The sequence below is a fragment of the Carcharodon carcharias genome, chromosome 4 (genome assembly GCF_017639515.1).
Source record: "Carcharodon carcharias isolate sCarCar2 chromosome 4, sCarCar2.pri, whole genome shotgun sequence".
Classification (NCBI taxonomy): Eukaryota; Metazoa; Chordata; class Chondrichthyes; order Lamniformes; family Lamnidae; genus Carcharodon; species Carcharodon carcharias.
This window is the reverse complement of record NC_054470.1, coordinates 25,223,999-25,243,462: the sequence shown is the minus strand read 5'-3', so window position 1 is coordinate 25,243,462 and position 19,464 is coordinate 25,223,999. Positions and strand designations below refer to the sequence as shown.

The following is a 19,464-nucleotide window of genomic DNA, read 5'->3' as shown; positions in this document are numbered from 1 at the left end:
AATCAACAAACCACCAAGTCCAGATGGAAGACATTCCAAGGGAAGCTAAGATAAGAGATAGAAAGTTCTGATCACAATCTTTCAAACCTTTATGGATATTGCAGTGAATCCAGAGGATTGGAAGGTTGCAAATGTTTGCACCCATGTTCAAAAAAGGGGAGAGATAAGCTGGTAACTACAGGCTAATCAGTCAAACATTAGTGGTGGGAAAACTAGCACAGATAATTGTCATGGACAAAACTAATTCTCACTTGGAAAAGAATAGGTCAATCAGCAACAGCCTGTATGGATTTGTCTAAGGTAAATGGTGTCTATCTAACCTATTTAAGTTCTTTGATTAAATAACAGAGACGGTTGATGAAGGTGGTGCAGTACTTGCATATCAAAACGCATTTAATGTATTATTTCCTAACAGACTTACCCAGAAAATGGAATCGCATGGTATCAAATGGATGGCGGCAACTTGGGTATGAAATTGGCTAAGGGACTAGAGGCAGAATCCAGGTTAAGGAAGAGGTTTACCACTATACCATCAGGAGGTAAGCAAGTTCAGTCATATGGAGATTGGAAAAGATGAGTTGGTTCTCCTTTGAGCAGAGAAGGTTAAGGGGAGATCTAAGAGAGATATCCAAAATTATGAGGATTTTGATAAAGCAAGTAGGGGACAAAACTATTTCCTTTGGCAAGTAGATTAGTAACCAGAGATAACAGATTTAAGATAATTGGCAAAAGAACTAGAGGAAAAATGAGGAGAAATTTCTTCACCCAGAGGGGTAAGATATGAAAATCTTAAAGGTTGTTGGAATCAGATTCTATAGGACCTTTTAAAAGGCAAATGGGCAGGTACCTGCTGAAAAGACAAGGCATTTGCAACCATCTTCAACCAGAAGTGCCGAGAGCATGATCTATCTCGGCCTCCTCCTGAGGTCTTCGGCATCACTGATGCCAGTCTTCAGCCGATTTGATTCACTCCACAAGATATCAAGAAACAGTTGAAGGCAGTGGATACTGCAAAGACTATAGGCCTTGACAATATTCTAGCAGCAGTACTGAAGACATGCACTCCAGAACTAGCCTCTCCCCAGCCATGGATGAGTGCGGCTCCAAAAACACTCAAGATGCTCAACACCATGCAAGACAAGCAGATACTTGATCAACACCTCATTCACCACCTTAAATGTTCACTAGCTCCACCACCAATGCACAGTGGCTGCAGTGTGTGCATATCCAAGATGCATGGTAGCAACTCACCAAGACTCCTTCAACAGCACCTTCCAAAACCATGACCTATACCACCTAGAAGGATAAGGGCAGCAGAGGCATGGGAACATCATCACTTGCAAGTTCCCCTTCAAGCCACACACCATCCCAACTTGGAACTATGTCCCTGTTCTTTCATTGTTGCTGGATCAAAATCCTGGAACTCGCTTCCTACCAGCCCTGTGGGATGCCAGTCAAGCAGGCTGCTTTGTCCTGGACAGTGTCGAGGTTCACGACTGCTGTTGGAGCTGCACTCATCCAAGCAAGTGGAGAACATTCCATCACATGACTGACTTGTGCTTTGTAGATGGTGGAGGGCACTGAACACAGAATTCCCAGCCTCTGAACTCGTAGGCACAGTATTCATATAGCCCCGTCCAGTTCGTTTCTGGTCAATGGTAACCTGCAGAATGTTGATAGTGTGGGATTCAGCAATGGTAATGCCATTGAATGTCAAAGGGGTCGATGGTCAGATTCTCTCTTGTTGGAGGAAATGGTCAATGCCTGGCACTTCAGCACCTGATGATGGTGCCAAATGATGGTTCCACATCACCACTTCTGACCTTATGATTGAGACAAGGTCATTGAAGCAGCATCGAAAGATGGTTGGGCCGAGGACAGTACTCTGAGGAACTCCTGCAGCCATGTCCTAGGGTTCTGATGATTGACCTCCCACAACCACAACCAGCCTTCTTTGTGCTAGGTATGACTCTAACCAGTGGAGAGTATTCCCCAAGATTCCCATTGGCTCCTTGATGCACACTTGGTCAAATGCTGCCTTGATGTCAAGGGCAGTCACTCTCACCTTACCTTGGGAGTTTAGGTCTTTTGTCCATGTTTGAACCAAGGCTGCAATGAGGTCAGGAGCCAACCGGGCCTGGTGGAACCAAAACTGAGCATCAGAGCAAGTGCTGCTTGGTAGCACCATCGATGACACCTTCCTTCACTTTGCTGATGATTGAGATTAGACTGATCGGGCAGTAATTGGCCCGGTTGCATACTACTCAACCAATTACTTCTGTTGTTCTGCCAGTGTCTCAAGCAGCCAATGGTGGCAATGGGCAGAATCAGGCAGGAGGAAAACAAACCTGTGCTGAATTCTGGACATGCAAAGTGAAGCAAACAATTAGAGATGGAAACGGATGTTGGAAAACATTGAAAGACGGATTGGAATTCTACCCAAAGTCAGAAAAGTTTCATCCGTCTTTATAAAATTCCATGGGCAGAATTTTGCCCTTGGCGGGTGGGCTCGGTGGGGGCAGTCAGGCTGCGACTTCACACTGGCGGACCAATGTGCTGAATGTGCTGGGGTGGGTGGGGAGAGGGGGGCAATTGGGCCGAGTGCAAACATGGTGCAGACGCATGAGTGAGCGCTTCTTAATCTCCGAGGCACAAAGCTGCCTCAGGGAGATGAAGCGTTGTTTAAAAAAAAATAAAGAAAATAAGAATGTAGTAAAACATGTCCCCTCATGTGACTCTGTCACATGAGCAGGGACATGTTATTAATTCAATTGTAAAACTTTTATTTTATTTTAATTTGCTTTTGGAAACCTCATCCCACTTATGTAAAGGTCGCTTGGCCTTTTTGTCTGCCTGCCAACCGTTAGGGGTTGGACGGGTAGCAAAAAATTTAGGTTAATTATTTAAAGGCCTTTTAATTGTCAGCAGGCGCACTGCCGCCTCCGGCACGCACCCACTAACTGAACTATCGTGCGACCACGCATTGACGTCAGCATGCTCGGCCGTGTCAACGCGCGTCATTTCACTCTCGAGTGGGTTGAGCACGCACCCGCCCACTGAGTGAAAATTTCTGCCCCAGGACTTTTCAATGACTTTGAGCCTTTTTTGGAAATTTCCATGACTTTTCCAGGCCTGAAAATCCAGAACCAAACCAGTAAAGAAGGAGAATGAAAATGACAAGTGGCTAGAAGCTCTGGGGTGGTTGGGGGGGGGTGGGGGGGGGGGGGGGTGGTGGTGCAGGGAGTTGCTTGCAGATTGAACAGAGGTGTTCTGCAAAGTGGTCACTCAATTTGTGTTTGTTCTCCTCAATATAGGGGCAATCACATCGTGAGCAGTGAATACAGTATACTAAATTGAAAATCACTGTTTTATCTGGAAAGAGTTTGAGGCCTTGAATGGCAAGGAGGGAGGAGGTAGGAGGTAAAAGGGTACGTAGTGAATCTCCCACACTAGCATGGAAAGGTGCCGTGCAAAGAGGAGAGGATTGTTGGGGTGACTGAGGAGTGGACCAGGATATCATGGAGAAAACTACCCCTTTGGAATGCTGATAGTGGAGATGAGGCGAAAGTGTGTTTGGTGGTAGCATCACACTAGGTGTGGTGGAAATGGCACAGGATGATCTATTGAATATGGAGGGTAATGGGGTGGCAAGTGAAGAAAAAGGGAACACTATCATAGTTCTAGGAGGGAGACAAAAGGTGAGATGATGAGAGCAAAAGTGCATGAAATGAAACAGGCATGGTTGAGAACCCTGTCCATTATGTGGGGGGATCCACAGTTGAAGAAAGGAAGACATATCAAAATTGCTAGCATGAAAGGTCGCCTCTGTTTTAAGCTCAAAGGCTGCAGTGTTTCTTAGTGTAAAGTATTTATTGAACTGATTGTAAGATGGCTGCTTGCAAAGAGTCCCTCGTGGCAAAGGCCACATGACTACAACAAACCAGATAGGACATGTTGCATTTCAAAACCCAAGGATCCCCCTTTTCATAATGAACAAAAGTCACAAACTTCCCTTTTTTTCTAACAGACAAAAGATCCAAGGATCCCCCTTTTCATAATGAACAAAAGTCACAAACTTCCCTTTTTTTCTAACAGACAAAAGATCCAAACATCCTCCTTTTCCTAATGAATAGAAGACACATTTGCATGCACAATCCTGTATAACTGTGAGTTGTCCACTATTCTCATGCATTAACAGCTGTTTGTTTTACTAGTCTGCACATGCATTGCATAGTCTTTAAATCGTGCAGGCCTCTTGTTGTCATTGGCTGTTCGTCTGGGTGGTGTTCCTTGTCCAGGGAGCATTGTTTCAGTGGCACTTGTTGCCATGGTAACTGGTGTTGTTCCACTGCAGTTGTTAAGGACGAATGGACCTCTGGTATTGATGGTAGTTCTGTACTCAGTACAGCTGGTGAGATCCCATCTCGCTGATCGGCGGCCTGCAGTTAAAAAGCAGCATTTCAAGTTGCTCATATATGCCTGCGATTGTACTGGTATATTTGTTCGTTCACTTCTACTGCATACGATCGAGGTGACAACTTCTCCGTGCACATCCCAAGTTGCCACATGGGCTAACTCCTGTTGAGAGTGTTGATGGTTTGTATCCTGACTGACTCACCAACGTTCAGCTCTGGCAATGGCTTGGCAGTCTCGTCAAATGAAATTCGGCTTTCTGCCGTTTCAACTTGATTTTTTCCACTCACAACTGTTGCTACTTCTGGTTTCAGTAGCTTTTTTGCTATTGGAAGAGTAGCTTGGGTGTGGTGTGACATTAGTCTTTGGACTGCACTACTTCCCATGCCTTCAATTGGTGTGTTTTTCCACTCGAGGATTGCTTTGTATACATCGGTGTTAGATTTGCTCGATTTCTTGATGATTCCTTAGGCAATTTTCACTGCCGCCTCAGCCTTTCCATTTGACTGGGGATAGTGCAGAGATGATTTATGGTACTGAATTTCCCAATCCTTTGTGAAGTGGCTGAATTCTTCATTCGTGAACTGAGGGCCATTGTCCCTCATCACAAAAATGTCTGGAATGCTGTAACAACTCAAGCCTGCTTTCAGGCATTCCACTATTTCTCCTATAATTGTTAGTGTCAGCTGGTTTAACTCCCAGGAGTCAGAATAGTAGTCTACAATAACAAGGTAGTCAGTTCTTGCTATAGTGAAGAGGTCTACTCCCAGCTTAATCCATGGTCCGTCTGGGATGTCATGTGTCATCAATGACTCTCTAGCTTGTTTAGCTCAGTACTCATTACAAGTGCCACAGTAGCCGATGTGGTCTTTAATTCCATTGCTCATGTTTGGCCAGTAGACCACTTCTCTTGCCTTTCTCAGTCTCAATTCAATTCCTTGATGGCTTGCATGGATGTGCTTCAGCATCTCTCCTCTCATTTCCTGAGGGATGATGACTCTATTTCTTTTGTATAAGATGCCAAATTGGGCTGTCAGATCAGCTCAGTATGCCCAATCTTATGACCACAGCTGTGTCCTTGATGCTCTCAGGCCATCCTTTCACCACTTCTTTTAGCATTTGGAGAGTTGTATCTTGGTGGGTAGTTCGCTTGATTTGAGCAAGGCACTCGTTTGTCATATTCAACGTCTCTGCTGGGTTGATGACTTCCAGATCATGTCGAACTGCTGCTTCACTTTGTGAAATCTTCCAGATTCATTCTGTTGTAGCATCCTCAACTTTCCTCATGGGGGGTGCTGCTGCTCTTGACAGCATGTCTACGACGTACATCATCTTCCCTTGTTTGTATGCCCATATTATCTCTGTAAACAAAGTAACATTCTTTGCAGACACTTTGGAGCAGATAGCAGAAGTTTGAGAAAAATGCTTTGAAGTGGCTTGTGGCTGGACCTCATTGTTACTTTGTTTCCCCCAAGCAGGTATCGATGAAAATACTTAAGCAAAAACAGCAGCCAGGCACTTTTTCCCGATCCAAGCGTAGTGTATTCTGTTTGCATTAGTGCCCTGGGTGCAAATGCGACCGGTTGTCTTTGCTGCATTAGGATTGCTCCAAGACCTATCTCACTGGCATCACACTGCAAGATGACTTCATCATTGACATAATCATGCTTTAACACTGATGTTGTCATCACTAGTTATTTGATTTTAGTGAACGCTGTTTCTTATTCTGTGCCCCAGGCAGTGATCTTGTGTAATGGTTCACACTATGACAACAAATCAGACAAATATTTTGCTAAATAGTTCACAAATCCAACAAATCATTGCACTGCTTTCATATCTGCTGGTCACTGCATTGCTGCTACAGCTCCCACCTTAACAAAATCCAAGCAAAGACCTTTTGCTGTCAATAAATGACCTATGAACTTGACTTCACACATCTTCAATTGCAATTTTTTCTTGTTCAGCTTCAGGTTCATCTAGCATGCTCTCTCGTGCTGTCACATTAAATTCTGATAATGATCAGCTATGGCTTATTTCATTGTGTCTCCACATCCACGGGCTAGCACATCATCCACTATTCCACTATGACTTCCACTCCCAGAAAGTCACTGACCATCTCATGCTGTCTGCGTTGCTACTGTTCTGGAGCCATGGAAATGCTAAACAGCATGCACAACCATCAGTATCTCCCGAGCTGTGTCCAGAATGTTGTTAGAAAATTGCTTTCGTTTAGCTTCACTTGCTATTCTTCACATCTAGGGTTGTAAAGATCTTTGCCTTGGCAAGTTGCGGCAAAATTACTTCGATGGTTGGTATGGGGTAGTGAGATCTGGTCTAAGCATTCTCTCAGCGTTCCAGGTTGCTTCACTGTCTCCATGCCACGAATCCAGTCTGTAGAAGTTGTCACTTTCTTGATTACTCCCTTCATTTCCAGCCCTTCTGTTTCGTTTTTTAGGCTTGACTTCAGCAGATGCTGAATTGGTTTTACACTCTTACCTACTTCTAGATGATATTCTCCAGGTAAACATCCTAACCCTGTAAACACATCTTTATACTCTTCTACGATCTATTTGACAGTCAATGGGTTTTGCATGCTGTGACACATTGTGAATCTCTGTTGGCACATTTAGGGTTACCAGCCCAAGCTTTAGATCTGCCCCAGCTGAGATGAATGGCTGTTGCGTACCATCTGTGATCGAGAACTCCAGACCTTTATTCTTGCTGCTGCATTGGGCTCCCAGGCTAATCTGTCCTCTCGGTATGAGTTTCGTGCCATCACATAGCCTCAACCTTACTTTTGAGGGCTTCATTTTTGGATTGCTATGTTGAGCCACTTCACACAGTCTGTGAAGGTTGTTATGTTGCATGACGCACCAGTGTCTATCTGACACTTCTTGTTCACTTGATACAATGATGACCACAGGAGAGTAACAGCCACAAACTATTTATTAACTAGAGGGCAGAACTTCCGATGTCACTGCACCCCATTTAAATTTTCAGGTAGGTGGGAGTGCAGCGCAATCAGCTGTGCGCCCGCAGACCTGTCAATGGCCAATTGAGGCCATTGACAGAGTCAATTAAGGACCTGCCCATCCAACCCTATGGTTGGCCGGGCAGGCCAGGAGCCCCAGTGCGAATTAGAAAAAGCATGAAACCTCATGGGTGGGATGAGGTTTCATGTAGGTTTTAAAAAATTTTAATAAACTTTTTGTGAAAATTATGGACATGTCCCAGCTCATGTGACACTGTCACATGAGGGGACATGTTAGCGAAATTTTATTTTTCTATTTTTAGATTTTTAACATTTAGAGCCTATTTCCCTGAGGCTGCTCTTCGCCTCAGGGAGATGACTGCGCTTTTTCGTGTGCGTGCGCGAAAGAGCGCACTCTCGATTTTAGGACTCCCCCCGCCCGCACAGGGGACGCATAGCGCTTCTGTGCAGATGTCACGCTGGGCGGGCCTTAATTGGCTCGTCCACGTAAAACGGCACCACGCCCGATTGGGGGCGCTGATCAGAAGCATGCCTCTGCGTGGCCGTCCTTCAACTTCGCCCCCGACAGGAGGAAAATTCAGCGCATAGACTTGATGGAAACAACTGTTGTATGGTGCATAGTGCTTTATCAGACTCTTCTACTGATATCTCTCCAGTGGCCATCTGTGCAGGCTTGTTTTGCTTCTCTTCAGTCAAACACTTGGGTGCAAAATGATTCAGCTTCTTGCAGTTAAAACACTGCTTTCCCCATGCTGGGCAATCCTTCTTTTCTTTTGTATGATGTCCTCCGCAGCATTTGCATCCAGCCCTTTATCTGCAATTGTTTTGCTCTTTCCGCCTGGAATGTCTCTCAGCATAATGCATCTCCAAGTCTGTTCTGCCATACATGTGCTCTAGCTGATATTTTACAACCTCTGCATTTCTACACACATCTATCGTTTTCATAAGAGTAAGTTTCTCCTCTTTCAGTATACTTGCTCTCATTGAGGGGTCTCTAATGCCTAAGACAATTGAATCTTGAATGAGATCATCTTTTTGTTGCCTGAATTCACTTGATTCTGCGAGCTGTGTTATGGCACGCGTATACTAATCAATGGACTCCTTTTCACCTTGAGCTCTAGTGTTGAATGTAGAGTATTCATAAGATACATACACTTGAGGTTCAAAGTGCGCCTTCAAGGCTTTTAAAATCTCCATCGACTGTTTCCTTTGTCCATCGGATAGATTTAGGGTGCAATACAATTTGAGGCAGTCTCTCCCTAGCAGTGTTAGCAGTGTGGCTACTCATATTGACCTCAGCTTTGTTAACTAAATCTGTTGCAATCTCACAGTTTTGCCATTGCAAGTGGAAAAAATTGCCATTTCTGTCACATGTCACCTTTCATTTTTACTGAAGCAGGGAAGGGAAAGTTCACGGCTATTTTAACCCACCCAGTATTTTACTTGTAGCCTTTGGATTTATTTGCTTTTTCTTGTCCTTTTACAGTAGCTTCCAGCAAGGTCGAACATTTTCAAACTCCATTTTAGCTCCACTTTGACACCATGTTTCAAGCTCAAAGACTGCAGTATTTCTTAAAGTCTTTATTGAACTGATCGTAAGATGGCTGCTTGCAGAGACAGTCCCTCATAGCAGAGGTCACATGACTACTACACGTCCTATCTGGCTTGCTGTAATGTTGCATTTCAAAACCCAAATAGCATCATCAGAATAGATGTGATACAGAAACTGGGAGGATGGAAGAGAGTTCTTAGAAGGGGTGAGGGGATATGAGGATTGTAGTCAAGGTAGCTATAGAAACACAAGGTAGAAGAACAAAGTATTTATGTTTGTCATGGAAAGTTGGGTTTAAGGCACAGGTGGGAGATCTTTACTTTGTTCCAGACCTAAGCTATATCTGATCTGGAAGTATTTACAGCTGACAGTGAATGCAAATACAAGAAAATCATAGGAAAATAGGCCATTTAGCTCCTTGAGCTTGTTGCGTCAGTGAATGAGATCATGGCTGATCTGCGACCCAACTCCATAAACCCATGCTTGCTCTATTAATACCTTTGAGAAACTTTTAGAATTATGAAGCATGAATTGCCCATTGTGGAAAACAGTTCAAAACTTCTACCATCCTTTACATATAGAATTTCTGAATTTCATTCCTGGAAGGTCTGGCTCTAATTTTTAGACTCTCGCCCTCAAACCACTGTCACTGAAACCACCCCCCCAACCCACCGCAACAAGCAGAAATAGTTTTGCTCCATCTACTCCACTGTTTCCCCTTAATATCTTGAAAGCTTGGATCAAATTACCCCTTAACTTTCTAAATTTCAGGGAATACAACCCAATTTTGTGTAACAAAAATAAAAATACCTAGAAAAACTCAGCAGGTTTGACAGTTTCTGCGGAGAGGGATACAGTTGATGTTTTGAGTCCGTATGACCCTTCATCAGAACCAAGACATATAGAAATGAGATGAAATATAAGCTGGTAAAAGTGGATGGGATAGGAGAGCTCGATAGGGGGCCAGTGATTGGTGGAGGCCAAGAGACTGCCAAAGATGTCATAGACAAAAGGACAATGGGGTGTTGATGGTGGTGATATTATCTAAAGGATGTGCTGATGGGGACATTAAGGGAAGCAAGCTGGGGCAGATGGCCCTAGTGCGGGTGGGGTGGGGGGCAGAGATCAAAATGGGCTAACAGGTGGAGATGAAACAATAGATTGGAATAAATTTAAAAATAGGAGGGAAAAGAAAAAAATATAGTTGTGAAAAAATGATAAGTTATTGGAAAAAGTAGGATCGGAAAGGGGATGGGGATGGAGGAGAGAGTTCATGATCTGAAATTGTTGAACTCAATATTCAGTCCGGAAGGCTGTAAAATACCTAGTTGGAAGATGAGGTGCTGTTCCTCCAGTTTGCGTTGAGCTTCACTGGAACATTGCAGCAGGTCAAGGACAGACATGTGGGCATGAGAGCAGGGTGGTGTGTTGAAATAGCAAGCGACAGGGAGGTCTGGGTCATGCTTGCGGACAGGCCAATTTTGTGTAATCTCTCCCTTTAGTTTAACCGTTAGAGTCCAGGTATCATTCTGGTAAATTACACTACACTCCCTCCGAGGCAATATAACTTTGAGGTGGGTGGCCAGAACTTCTTAGTGCTCTGGCTGTGGTCTAATCAGGATTTTGTACAGCGGTAGCATAGCTTCTACCCCTTGTATTCTCACCAGCTAGATATAAAAGGATACAAGAGTTAGAAAAAACTGGATTGTAAAGAGGGCTAAGTTGCTCTTCATCCACAAAAGATCTCGTATGATCAGCGTCTCAAATTGCCTCTCCTAATCAAACTCCTACTGTTCAGCTTCATATGCTGAGCCCTGTATAAAACAGTGGGCAGGGGTGTGAAGGCAAGCCTCTGGCACCTCAAAAGCAGACAGCTCCGAGCACGTTGAGCTGATCAGCCTTGTTTGACAGCCTACGTAGGGGAAGGAAACCTCTGATTTTAAGCCCCAATCTATGGGCCAAATAGTAAAATCTTCGCCGGCTGACAGGGTGGAACAACACAGACAGTGCTAATAGATTGGATGGTGATATAGAAACTGCAGATGAGGCTCTCCAGCTTGTTTAGCACTTGATCTAGGAGAGGGACAACTCCAAAAATTAAAAGCTGCATTCTTTCAGCTGCTATGCTTGTGGCTGAAGTTGTACCAGTGCAATATTAGCTGCCTCGGGCAAGGGAGTAGCACTGGCTCTGCATAAACTTCATCCACTTAAACATACTCAATGTGTAGGTTTTTCAGCAAACACCAATCAACATATTAGACTACCTCTAGTGATGGGGATTGGGAATGGGGACAGGCAGACGATGCTACTGACAGTCTTCAGTCAGAACCCTGCACACAAGCGGCCTCAGGGTGATGATTGCTCTCCAGAGATCGGGGCAGATGTGGAGTTTGTATTCTCCCAAAATGAATGTGCAGACCTTTAGGTACACAACTGCTCTCCCTAATCCAGGGAAGGAGAAGAAAAGGAAACTTGTGCCTGCCGGGTCACTGTTCCTGGTTGGTCACCAATTTATGAAAATTTGTGACGAGGAACCATGTAATTACAGCACTTTTAAATGACCTGTAGGGATTTCAAATGGTTGGAGTTAGACTTCAAGTGAGTAAAAACATTAGTTTTCCCTTTTTTAAACCTCCTATTGCCAGAGACTGGATCAATGCATTTGTATTAAATCACCAAAGTGACTCAGCATTTCAGTGTTTAACGCAATTAGCTTTTACTTCATCTTATATTACATGTACGAATACCAGAACATGACCTATTTCTATCTGCCCATCTTGTGCATGAATAATGGTTAGAGTTGAAACTTAAATGCTCATAGTTGAAGTAGTATATGGTGTGGGTTTAGTGCTTTACTTAGGCTCCAATTTTTTTAACCTGATTTAAACGAGAAGTGGGGGGGGAGGGCATGCGCGAGAGAGAGGGAGGGGGTGCGCCACGTGCTCGAGAGAGAGGGGGAGGGGGCGCACCCAGGCGAGAGAGGGAGGGAGGGGGCCCGTGCGTGAGAGAGGGAGGGAGGGATAGGGCGCGTGCGCGCACGAGAGAGGGAGGGAGGGGGCGCACGCGCGAGAGGGAGGGAGCGGGCGCATGCGCACGAGAGAGAGGGAGGCAAGAGTTTGAACTTTCATGGAGTCAGGGATGTACTTTCAAGGATCTTTCAAAATTATGGAATGGAACTGATTCCAGGTTTATTGGTTCTCTTCATCCCTTGCGTGGGAATAGGTTGGACTGGCTGGCTCCATTTTGGGTGTAATTATCTCCTACCCACCTTCTGCAATTTTCATGTAATCAGGCCAGTTTCTCAAGAATTCATGGTCTTGCTCCCTCAGAAGTGTCATGAATCATAGTCTGGGTGAGGCAACCATTTGAAAGGTAACTTCAGAAGGTCTTAGCCACGCCCTCCATGGTAACTCATGCCCTCCACCCAAAGGCCCCTCATAATCTTCATGCCAACTCATGGCCCCCACATATCCCCAGTGGCCTAACATACTCTCCATGCTAACTCATGCTCCTCAACCACCCCCAATGGCCTCTCATACCATCCATATCTGTAAGACATGGAGGGAAGTATTGGGGCACCACTTCATTGGTAAAGTATACTCTAATGGACAGCTTCTTCTCTCCAAGTGCACTGAGTTTGACCTTACCCTCACAAACACAAACTTCCAATAAGCTGAAACTGGAAACAACATGTTGCACCTCAGGTCTCAACACTGGCAAATGTTGGACTACATTATTATTTCGCAGAGTGACCTCAAAGATGTGTGCTCTATCCGCTGCCTTGGAGATGCTGAATGCTGGCCAGACCATTAGCTTGTCAGAAGCAGAGTGTCCTTGAAGATGACATATAAAGCGCAATGACACAGTTGAGCATCAAAGGAATCTTGATGTAACTATCCTATAAGACTTGGCCAAGGGACAGGATCTGGAAGAGAAAATGCCATAGAGCTTGCTTGTACACAGAAGATAGCAGACATCGAAGATTCTTGGCAGTAATGTCACTCATAGCAAAATCTGAGGCCCTTGGATTTGTCAAATGGAAGCACCAAGACTATGCATCAAGAACAACCAAGATATAGCCAAAACAAAAACAGAATTACCTGGAAAAACTCAGCAGGTCTGGCAGCATCGGCGGAGAAGAAATGAGTTGACGTTTCGAGTCCTCATGATCCTTCGACAGAACTTGAGATCGAGTCCAAGAAAGAGTTGAAATATAAGCTGGTTTAAGGTGTGTGGGGGGGGCAGAGAGAGAGAGAGAGAGAGAGAGAAGTGGAGGGGGTTGGTGTGGTTGTGGGGACAAACAAGCAGTGATAGAAGCAGATCATCAAATGATGTCACCAACAATAGAACAAAAGAACACATAGGTGTTAAAGTTGGTGATATTATCTAAACGAATGTGCTAATTAAGAATGGATGGTAGGGCACTCAAGGTATAGCTCTAGTGGGGGTGGGGAGAGCACAAAAGTTTTAAAAATATTTAAAAATAATGGAAATAGGTGGGAAAAGAAAAATCTATATAATTTATTGGGAAAAAAAAGGAAAAGGAAGGGGGAAACAGAAAGGGGGTGGGGATGGAGCTCAAGACCTAAAGTTGTTGAATTCAATATTCAGTCCGGAAGGCTGTAAAGTGCCTAGTTGGAAGATGAGGTGTTGTTCCTCCAGTTTGCGTTGGGCTTCACTGGAACAATGCAGCAAGCCAAGGACAGACATGTGGGCAAAAGAGCAGGGTGGAGTGTTAAAATGGCAAGCGACAGGGAGGTTTGGGTCATTCTTGTGGACAGACCGCAGGTGTTCTGCAAAGCGGTCGCCCAGTTTACGTTTGGTCTCTCCAATGTAGAGGAGATATAGCCAACCTACTAGATGATGATGTGTGCAATACTCATAGATCCTTCGTACCTGACAAAGAAAACACCAGCAAGAAAAGCCAAAAATCATCATCAAGTGAAACAGAGGCTGCAGGCCAAACTAAGCAAGAAGAACTAATGGTGGGAGAACAAGGCTGCAGAGCTTAAGGAAACTGCTGATAAACAAGACTTGAAGGCTCTCCATGAGGGTCTCCGATCTGTCTATGGCCTCAAAACTAAATGTACTCCACATGTCCTCTCAGCAGATGGCAATTAGCTCTTAATGAACAGGCATGGGACTCTATGTGATTGTTAAAATACTCTGCCTAATCTCCTGAACCAAGAATCCACAGTGCGTGACAGTGCCACCAAATCATGTCTTAAGCATTGCATCCTGGACATGCTTGCCCTCAACCCATTTCAACTGAAACACCAAGGTCATGAAGCAACTGTCTGAAGTTAAGTAACCAGGAGCCAATGGCATTCCGCCTGAAGTATTCAAGTAGAGGAACTCAAATAGTTAGGAAATTAGCCTCTTCTACTTAATCTAGAGCCAGGGCATTCTGTCCCAAGATTACAAGGATGCTTTCATAGCTCACCTGTACAAATGGAAGGGAAGAAAATCCATCTGTGATAATCTTGGTATTTCTCTTCTTTCCAGAGCATAAGAAATTCTTGCAAGGGTTATTCTCAACAGGATTGTCACTCATCTTACAGACTCAGTGTACCCAGAATCGCAACACAGCTCTAGTGTTGAAAGAGGAACAGTCGACATGATCTTTGCAGCAAGTCAAATTCAAGAAAAGTCCTGGAAACAGGTCAGTGAACACAATGTAGAGGTCCTTGTTCTGTGTTACAAGGCTATGACCCTTTATTTTTGAACATACGATTTTTCGACTTTCAAATGAGTGGAACTTTTGCAATTTGAACTGAGATGGAGCAAACTGCTTCAAAATGCAAGGCTACATTTCAAGGTGGAGGTGAGAACCAACAAATCACTGTCGGGGGAGCATAAAGAGAGACATTTCCTATAATCCAGGCACCCATTGACATTTGTAACTACCTATGGAAGAGATATTAAAAATGTGAAGTACTGGATATTGAAACAATAGCCGCCACACACAGACCCACTCCAAACCTCTTGGAAATATACAATAGGTGAAATATTTCACGAGAGAGATTACATCAAAGGTGGTGTGCAGAAAGTTTTCAGCAGAGGAAACAAGCTGAGGGCTCTCTCTCCTCCTCTCTTTTTGAATTAGGTTTTTCACCTGGTTCAAGAAGCTAACCCTACCTGAAACCTACCAGTGAACCGAGATCTCATAATAATTGCAATGTCTTCTACAGCTGACCACATCTAAGAAACCAGCTAACATAAATCAACAGCAATGTTTAAAATCTATGGCTCAAGGACACTTACGGTTAATTCTTTCGCCTTTTATTGGACTCTTAACTCCCTCTATTTCTGATGCCTGTTTGCGTGCATGTGTGCTAATAACTACATGAAGGTCAAATGCTTGATGTCACGTTTTAATTATTTTTCTTGGGTTTAGTGGTTAATAAATTTACTCTTTCACTCACTCAAGGAAACCTTGTTTGATTGGTTCCTTATTGCTCACAGCTTAAATAGCTGAATACATTCAGATTTGGAAAAGGACACATCCTTGTGAAAAAGGATCACTTTTGTTGTGATCAACCGATGAGGTCAAAGAGGGGAGCCAGTTCACCCCTTCTCATCTGGTCATAACACCTGACCAAGTCTTCGATAGTAAAACATGAAGGCCTGTGGAAGGTGCTGTACATATATGCCTGCCCTGAAATAATGATCAGGGTGATCCATTCATTTCATGATTGCATGATGACCAGCGTGATGCAGAATGTTGCCTTTCCTATCACCAATGGTACCAAGCAAGGCTGAATAATGGCTCCAGTTCTGTTTGCTATCTACTTTTCAGCTAAGCTCTTATGTTCCCTCAAAGATCTTGACATAAGAGTACACATTTAGTTCAGGACTGAGGCAATCTCTCAATCTGTGAAGGCTCAAGCCTCACACAAACATGTAAATAAACTCTTAACCGATGACTGTGCTCTCATCGCAAACTACAGAGGACATTCTGCTGCTTGTTGAATGTTTTGCTCAAGCCTCAGAGCACTTAGGCCTTACAAGTCTGAAAAACACAAAATTTTGTACCAACCTGCCTCTGTCCACAAACTCCAAGACCACAGTCACAATCAACAAAATGCCCCTCAACTCAGTTTAGAAGTTCTGCTATGTTAGAAGTATCCTAACCAACAACAACACATTAGTTGATGAAATCATCCATCATCTGGCAAAATCAAGCTCAGCATTCGGCAGGCTCACCCAAATACTTGAGAGGGCATGCAGTTTGTCTCAAAACAAAGATCAAAGTCTACTGGGCAATAGTTCTTGCAGCAGTACTCTATGGTTCTGAGGCATGGACAATCTACCAGCATCATAAAACAACCAGATGTATTCCATCTTTGCTGATTAAGATCTATCTGTAGTCATCAAGTAGTAGGTCAAAATTCCTAAAACCAAAGTTCTTACCGCACACCTGGTATCAAGAGCATATTCTTCAGAGCTCAGCTTTCCTGGGCCAGCCATGTGGTTTGCATGGAGCATTCCTGCATACCAGAGGCAATATTCCACAGTCAGCTGAGCACAAGAACCTGCACCACAGGATTCCCAAACTGAGACACAAAGACATTCTGAAAACCAATCTTGGAGCCCTCAAGTTGGAGCTCACTAGGCAATCTCAACATTTGAGGAGGAGAGAGTTAGGGCCTACAGGACAAGTGGGCATGCCGCAAAGCGAGTGCCTTCACCCACGCCTCTAAGAGTGACTTCAAATATAATATTTGCATTCAAACCTGCAAATCAAGATTTGATAAAACATCACTTGTGGGACAACACCAAACTAGACAATGAACAATAAGTCTTCTTGCTCAACTGTCAAACAGAAGGGAGAATCCATCATCAGATTATCAAGGCCAGCATTCTAATGGCCTTTTTGCTTATTTTCTACACCTGTACATGACATTCCAATGATCTATACATCTGGACCCCCAAGTCTCTTTGGACCTCCATGGCTTCTAGCTTTTCATCGTTTATATGTACCCTGTTCTATCTTTTTTAATTCCAAAATAGATGATCTTACACTTGCCTACAGTGAAATCTAGTTGCCACAGTTTTGCTCATTCACTTAATCAATCAATATCTCTTTGTCATTTTATACTTCCAATACCACTTACAATGCCATCTATTATAACTAAACTAATTTCTTGATAACTGTTAGACTAACTGGTCTATAATTCCCTGGTTTACATCTCTCGGCTGTCTTAAATAACAGTGACATGTGCATTGCTCCTGACCAGCCTCTTTTTCCTAATATAATTGTAAAACAACATTGTGTTGATTTTGATATTCCTTGCAAGTTTCTTCTCATTGTTAGTATGAGCTACAAAAAGGAACAGTGTTGTCAACTTTTGCTTTTCTTTGTATCTTTCCCATTCATTAATCAATTTCCCTATACTGCCATCTTTGTTATCATAGTTCCCTTCACCATTTAAAAAACCCACAAACCGACCCCAGGAATGTTTACTTAGCTAAACTTTTAGCTGGATATTAACTTCCCAAATCTACAGCAGAATCTTAAGATACAAATTTCTAAATAAGTTCACATTGTAAATCAAATTTACAATATAAGATATGTTTAGTACTCCCTGTTGGAAGCCTACCTTGATTCATAAATGACTTAGAAAAAAATTCTGCATTTACTGTAAAAACACCATCTTCACTACTTACTTACCTTCAATGCTTACTTCTGCGATTCTTTTGGTCTGATCACAGATGAAAATTTTCAGAAGTGCCAGCTCTGCAAGTATATGAAGCTTGATCACATCTTCTAACTTCGATCTTTTTGAAGCTAAAAGGAATTAAAAGAATACTTATAAGATTAAAATTAAATATTAACCAGCCAAAAAAATGATAGAGGCAAATTATCTGCCTATTAGATAACACTGTGTAAGCTCCTATGTGTGTACTTGTGTGTGTGTGTACTTGTGTATGTGTGTGTGTGTATGTGTGTGTGTGAGAGAGAGAGAGAGAGTGAATAAAAAGAAGTGAATGATGTGCATCTTTCACCCCCCCAGGGTGAGTACGTTCATCACATTCACAGGGGAGGTGGAGATTGTGTGAGGCTTTGCCCATTTATGATACCATTTTTACATGCATCCCTTTGAGATAGCTGTGCTGCTCTCATTCAGGCCTCTCATGCATTCCCAATCGTAATTGTTCTGCCGTTGGTGGCTGTGCCTTCAGTTGCATAACCAAGCTCTGGAATTACCTCCCTTTATCTCTACCTCATTTTCCTCCTCAAAGATTCTTCTTAAGACCTACCTCTGACCAAGTTTTTGGTCATCTGACCTAATATCTTCTTGTGCGGCTCAGTATCATACTTTGTTTTACTTTGCTCCTATGAAGTGTCTTGGGATGTTTCATTACATCAAAGTTGCTATATATAAATTGTTGTTTCTGCATAATCAGTACGTGGATCTGATTTCTGCAGAACATATTAAGCTAGGTGGAACACTCAAAAAAACGTAGAGAATAGGGAAGGAAGAATTCTCAACTCTCCCCGACATGTTTTCAGAAGTGAACGAAGTGTAAAATACAGATATGGAATCAACTTAAAAATGATTCAAAACAATGAAAGTTGAAGTCACAATTAAAGTATTGTTTATCAAGCGCACAACGTGCATAAATTAAAGCATAAAGAGCACTTTATTTGTCATTGCTAGTTGGCATAAATTATTTGTTTGTCAATGTTGATGGCTGTCAGTTTTTAATGCCACCCTCATTGCGAATACTTTCAAAATTTTTTGCATTCTACCACAGAGTCCCAGATTTTAAAGATGATCTGATCTCCAATCTCCTTGGACATGCCATTGTTTCCTAAATCAGTCCAACAACTTTCTCACCACTTCCTATTTGAATCTCTCTAGTCAGATTTCCACACCTGCCACAAAGTCACAAGTTGCATCCTCTTTGAATATGGTACATTACCCTCCTCACCCACTCCACAGTCTTTGATATGCTCAACCACACCATTATCTTCCAACAGCTCTCCTCCATTGCCTAAGTTAGTGGAACTGCCTCGCTTGGTTCAGTCATAACTATATCTGCAGAAAAATATTCTCTTCCTGTTCCTACATCATTACCTCTGGAGTTCCCCCAAGAATCAATTAAGTAAGTTTAATAATACACAGGTGGTAGACGTTAATAGGGCATTCGCTTGAGCTCCTGATAAATAGAGAGTTAGTCCATCTATGCTTATAATGTGCAACTCTAAATAAATATATAAGTGTGTAAAGATTGATTCCAGCAAAGATCGAATCCTTTGCTAATTGACTTTCTGAAGTAGAACACAATAGCAGAGAATTATTGTCTAAAGGAGAAGATTGAAAAATAAAAAAATATTTTCAGGCTGAAAATTACAATCCCAGTAGCCATTGTGAAAAATGACAAAAAGCAAGGGTAAATTGTCAGGGTCTGATTACCCTCCTACGTTCTCAGAGACTGAACCACATAACCAGTGGAAGACTAAAGTATATATGTGGACATGGGTTACACTCCTATCAAA

At 43.0% G+C, this 19,464-nt stretch overlaps 1 protein-coding gene across 7 annotated transcripts in view; it reads right to left on the bottom strand.

Annotated features, from left to right (window-relative positions):
- vps13a (vacuolar protein sorting 13 homolog A) overlaps positions 1-19,464 on the bottom strand; it is a 524,014-nt gene that overhangs the window by 269,556 nt on the left and 234,994 nt on the right. For all 7 annotated transcript variants that reach the window (XM_041186720.1, XM_041186723.1, XM_041186721.1 and 4 more), the window contains exon 30: positions 17,632-17,748. In XM_041186720.1, the coding sequence (XP_041042654.1) occupies positions 17,632-17,748 (117 nt within the window). The remainder of the gene's footprint in view (positions 1-17,631; positions 17,749-19,464) is intronic.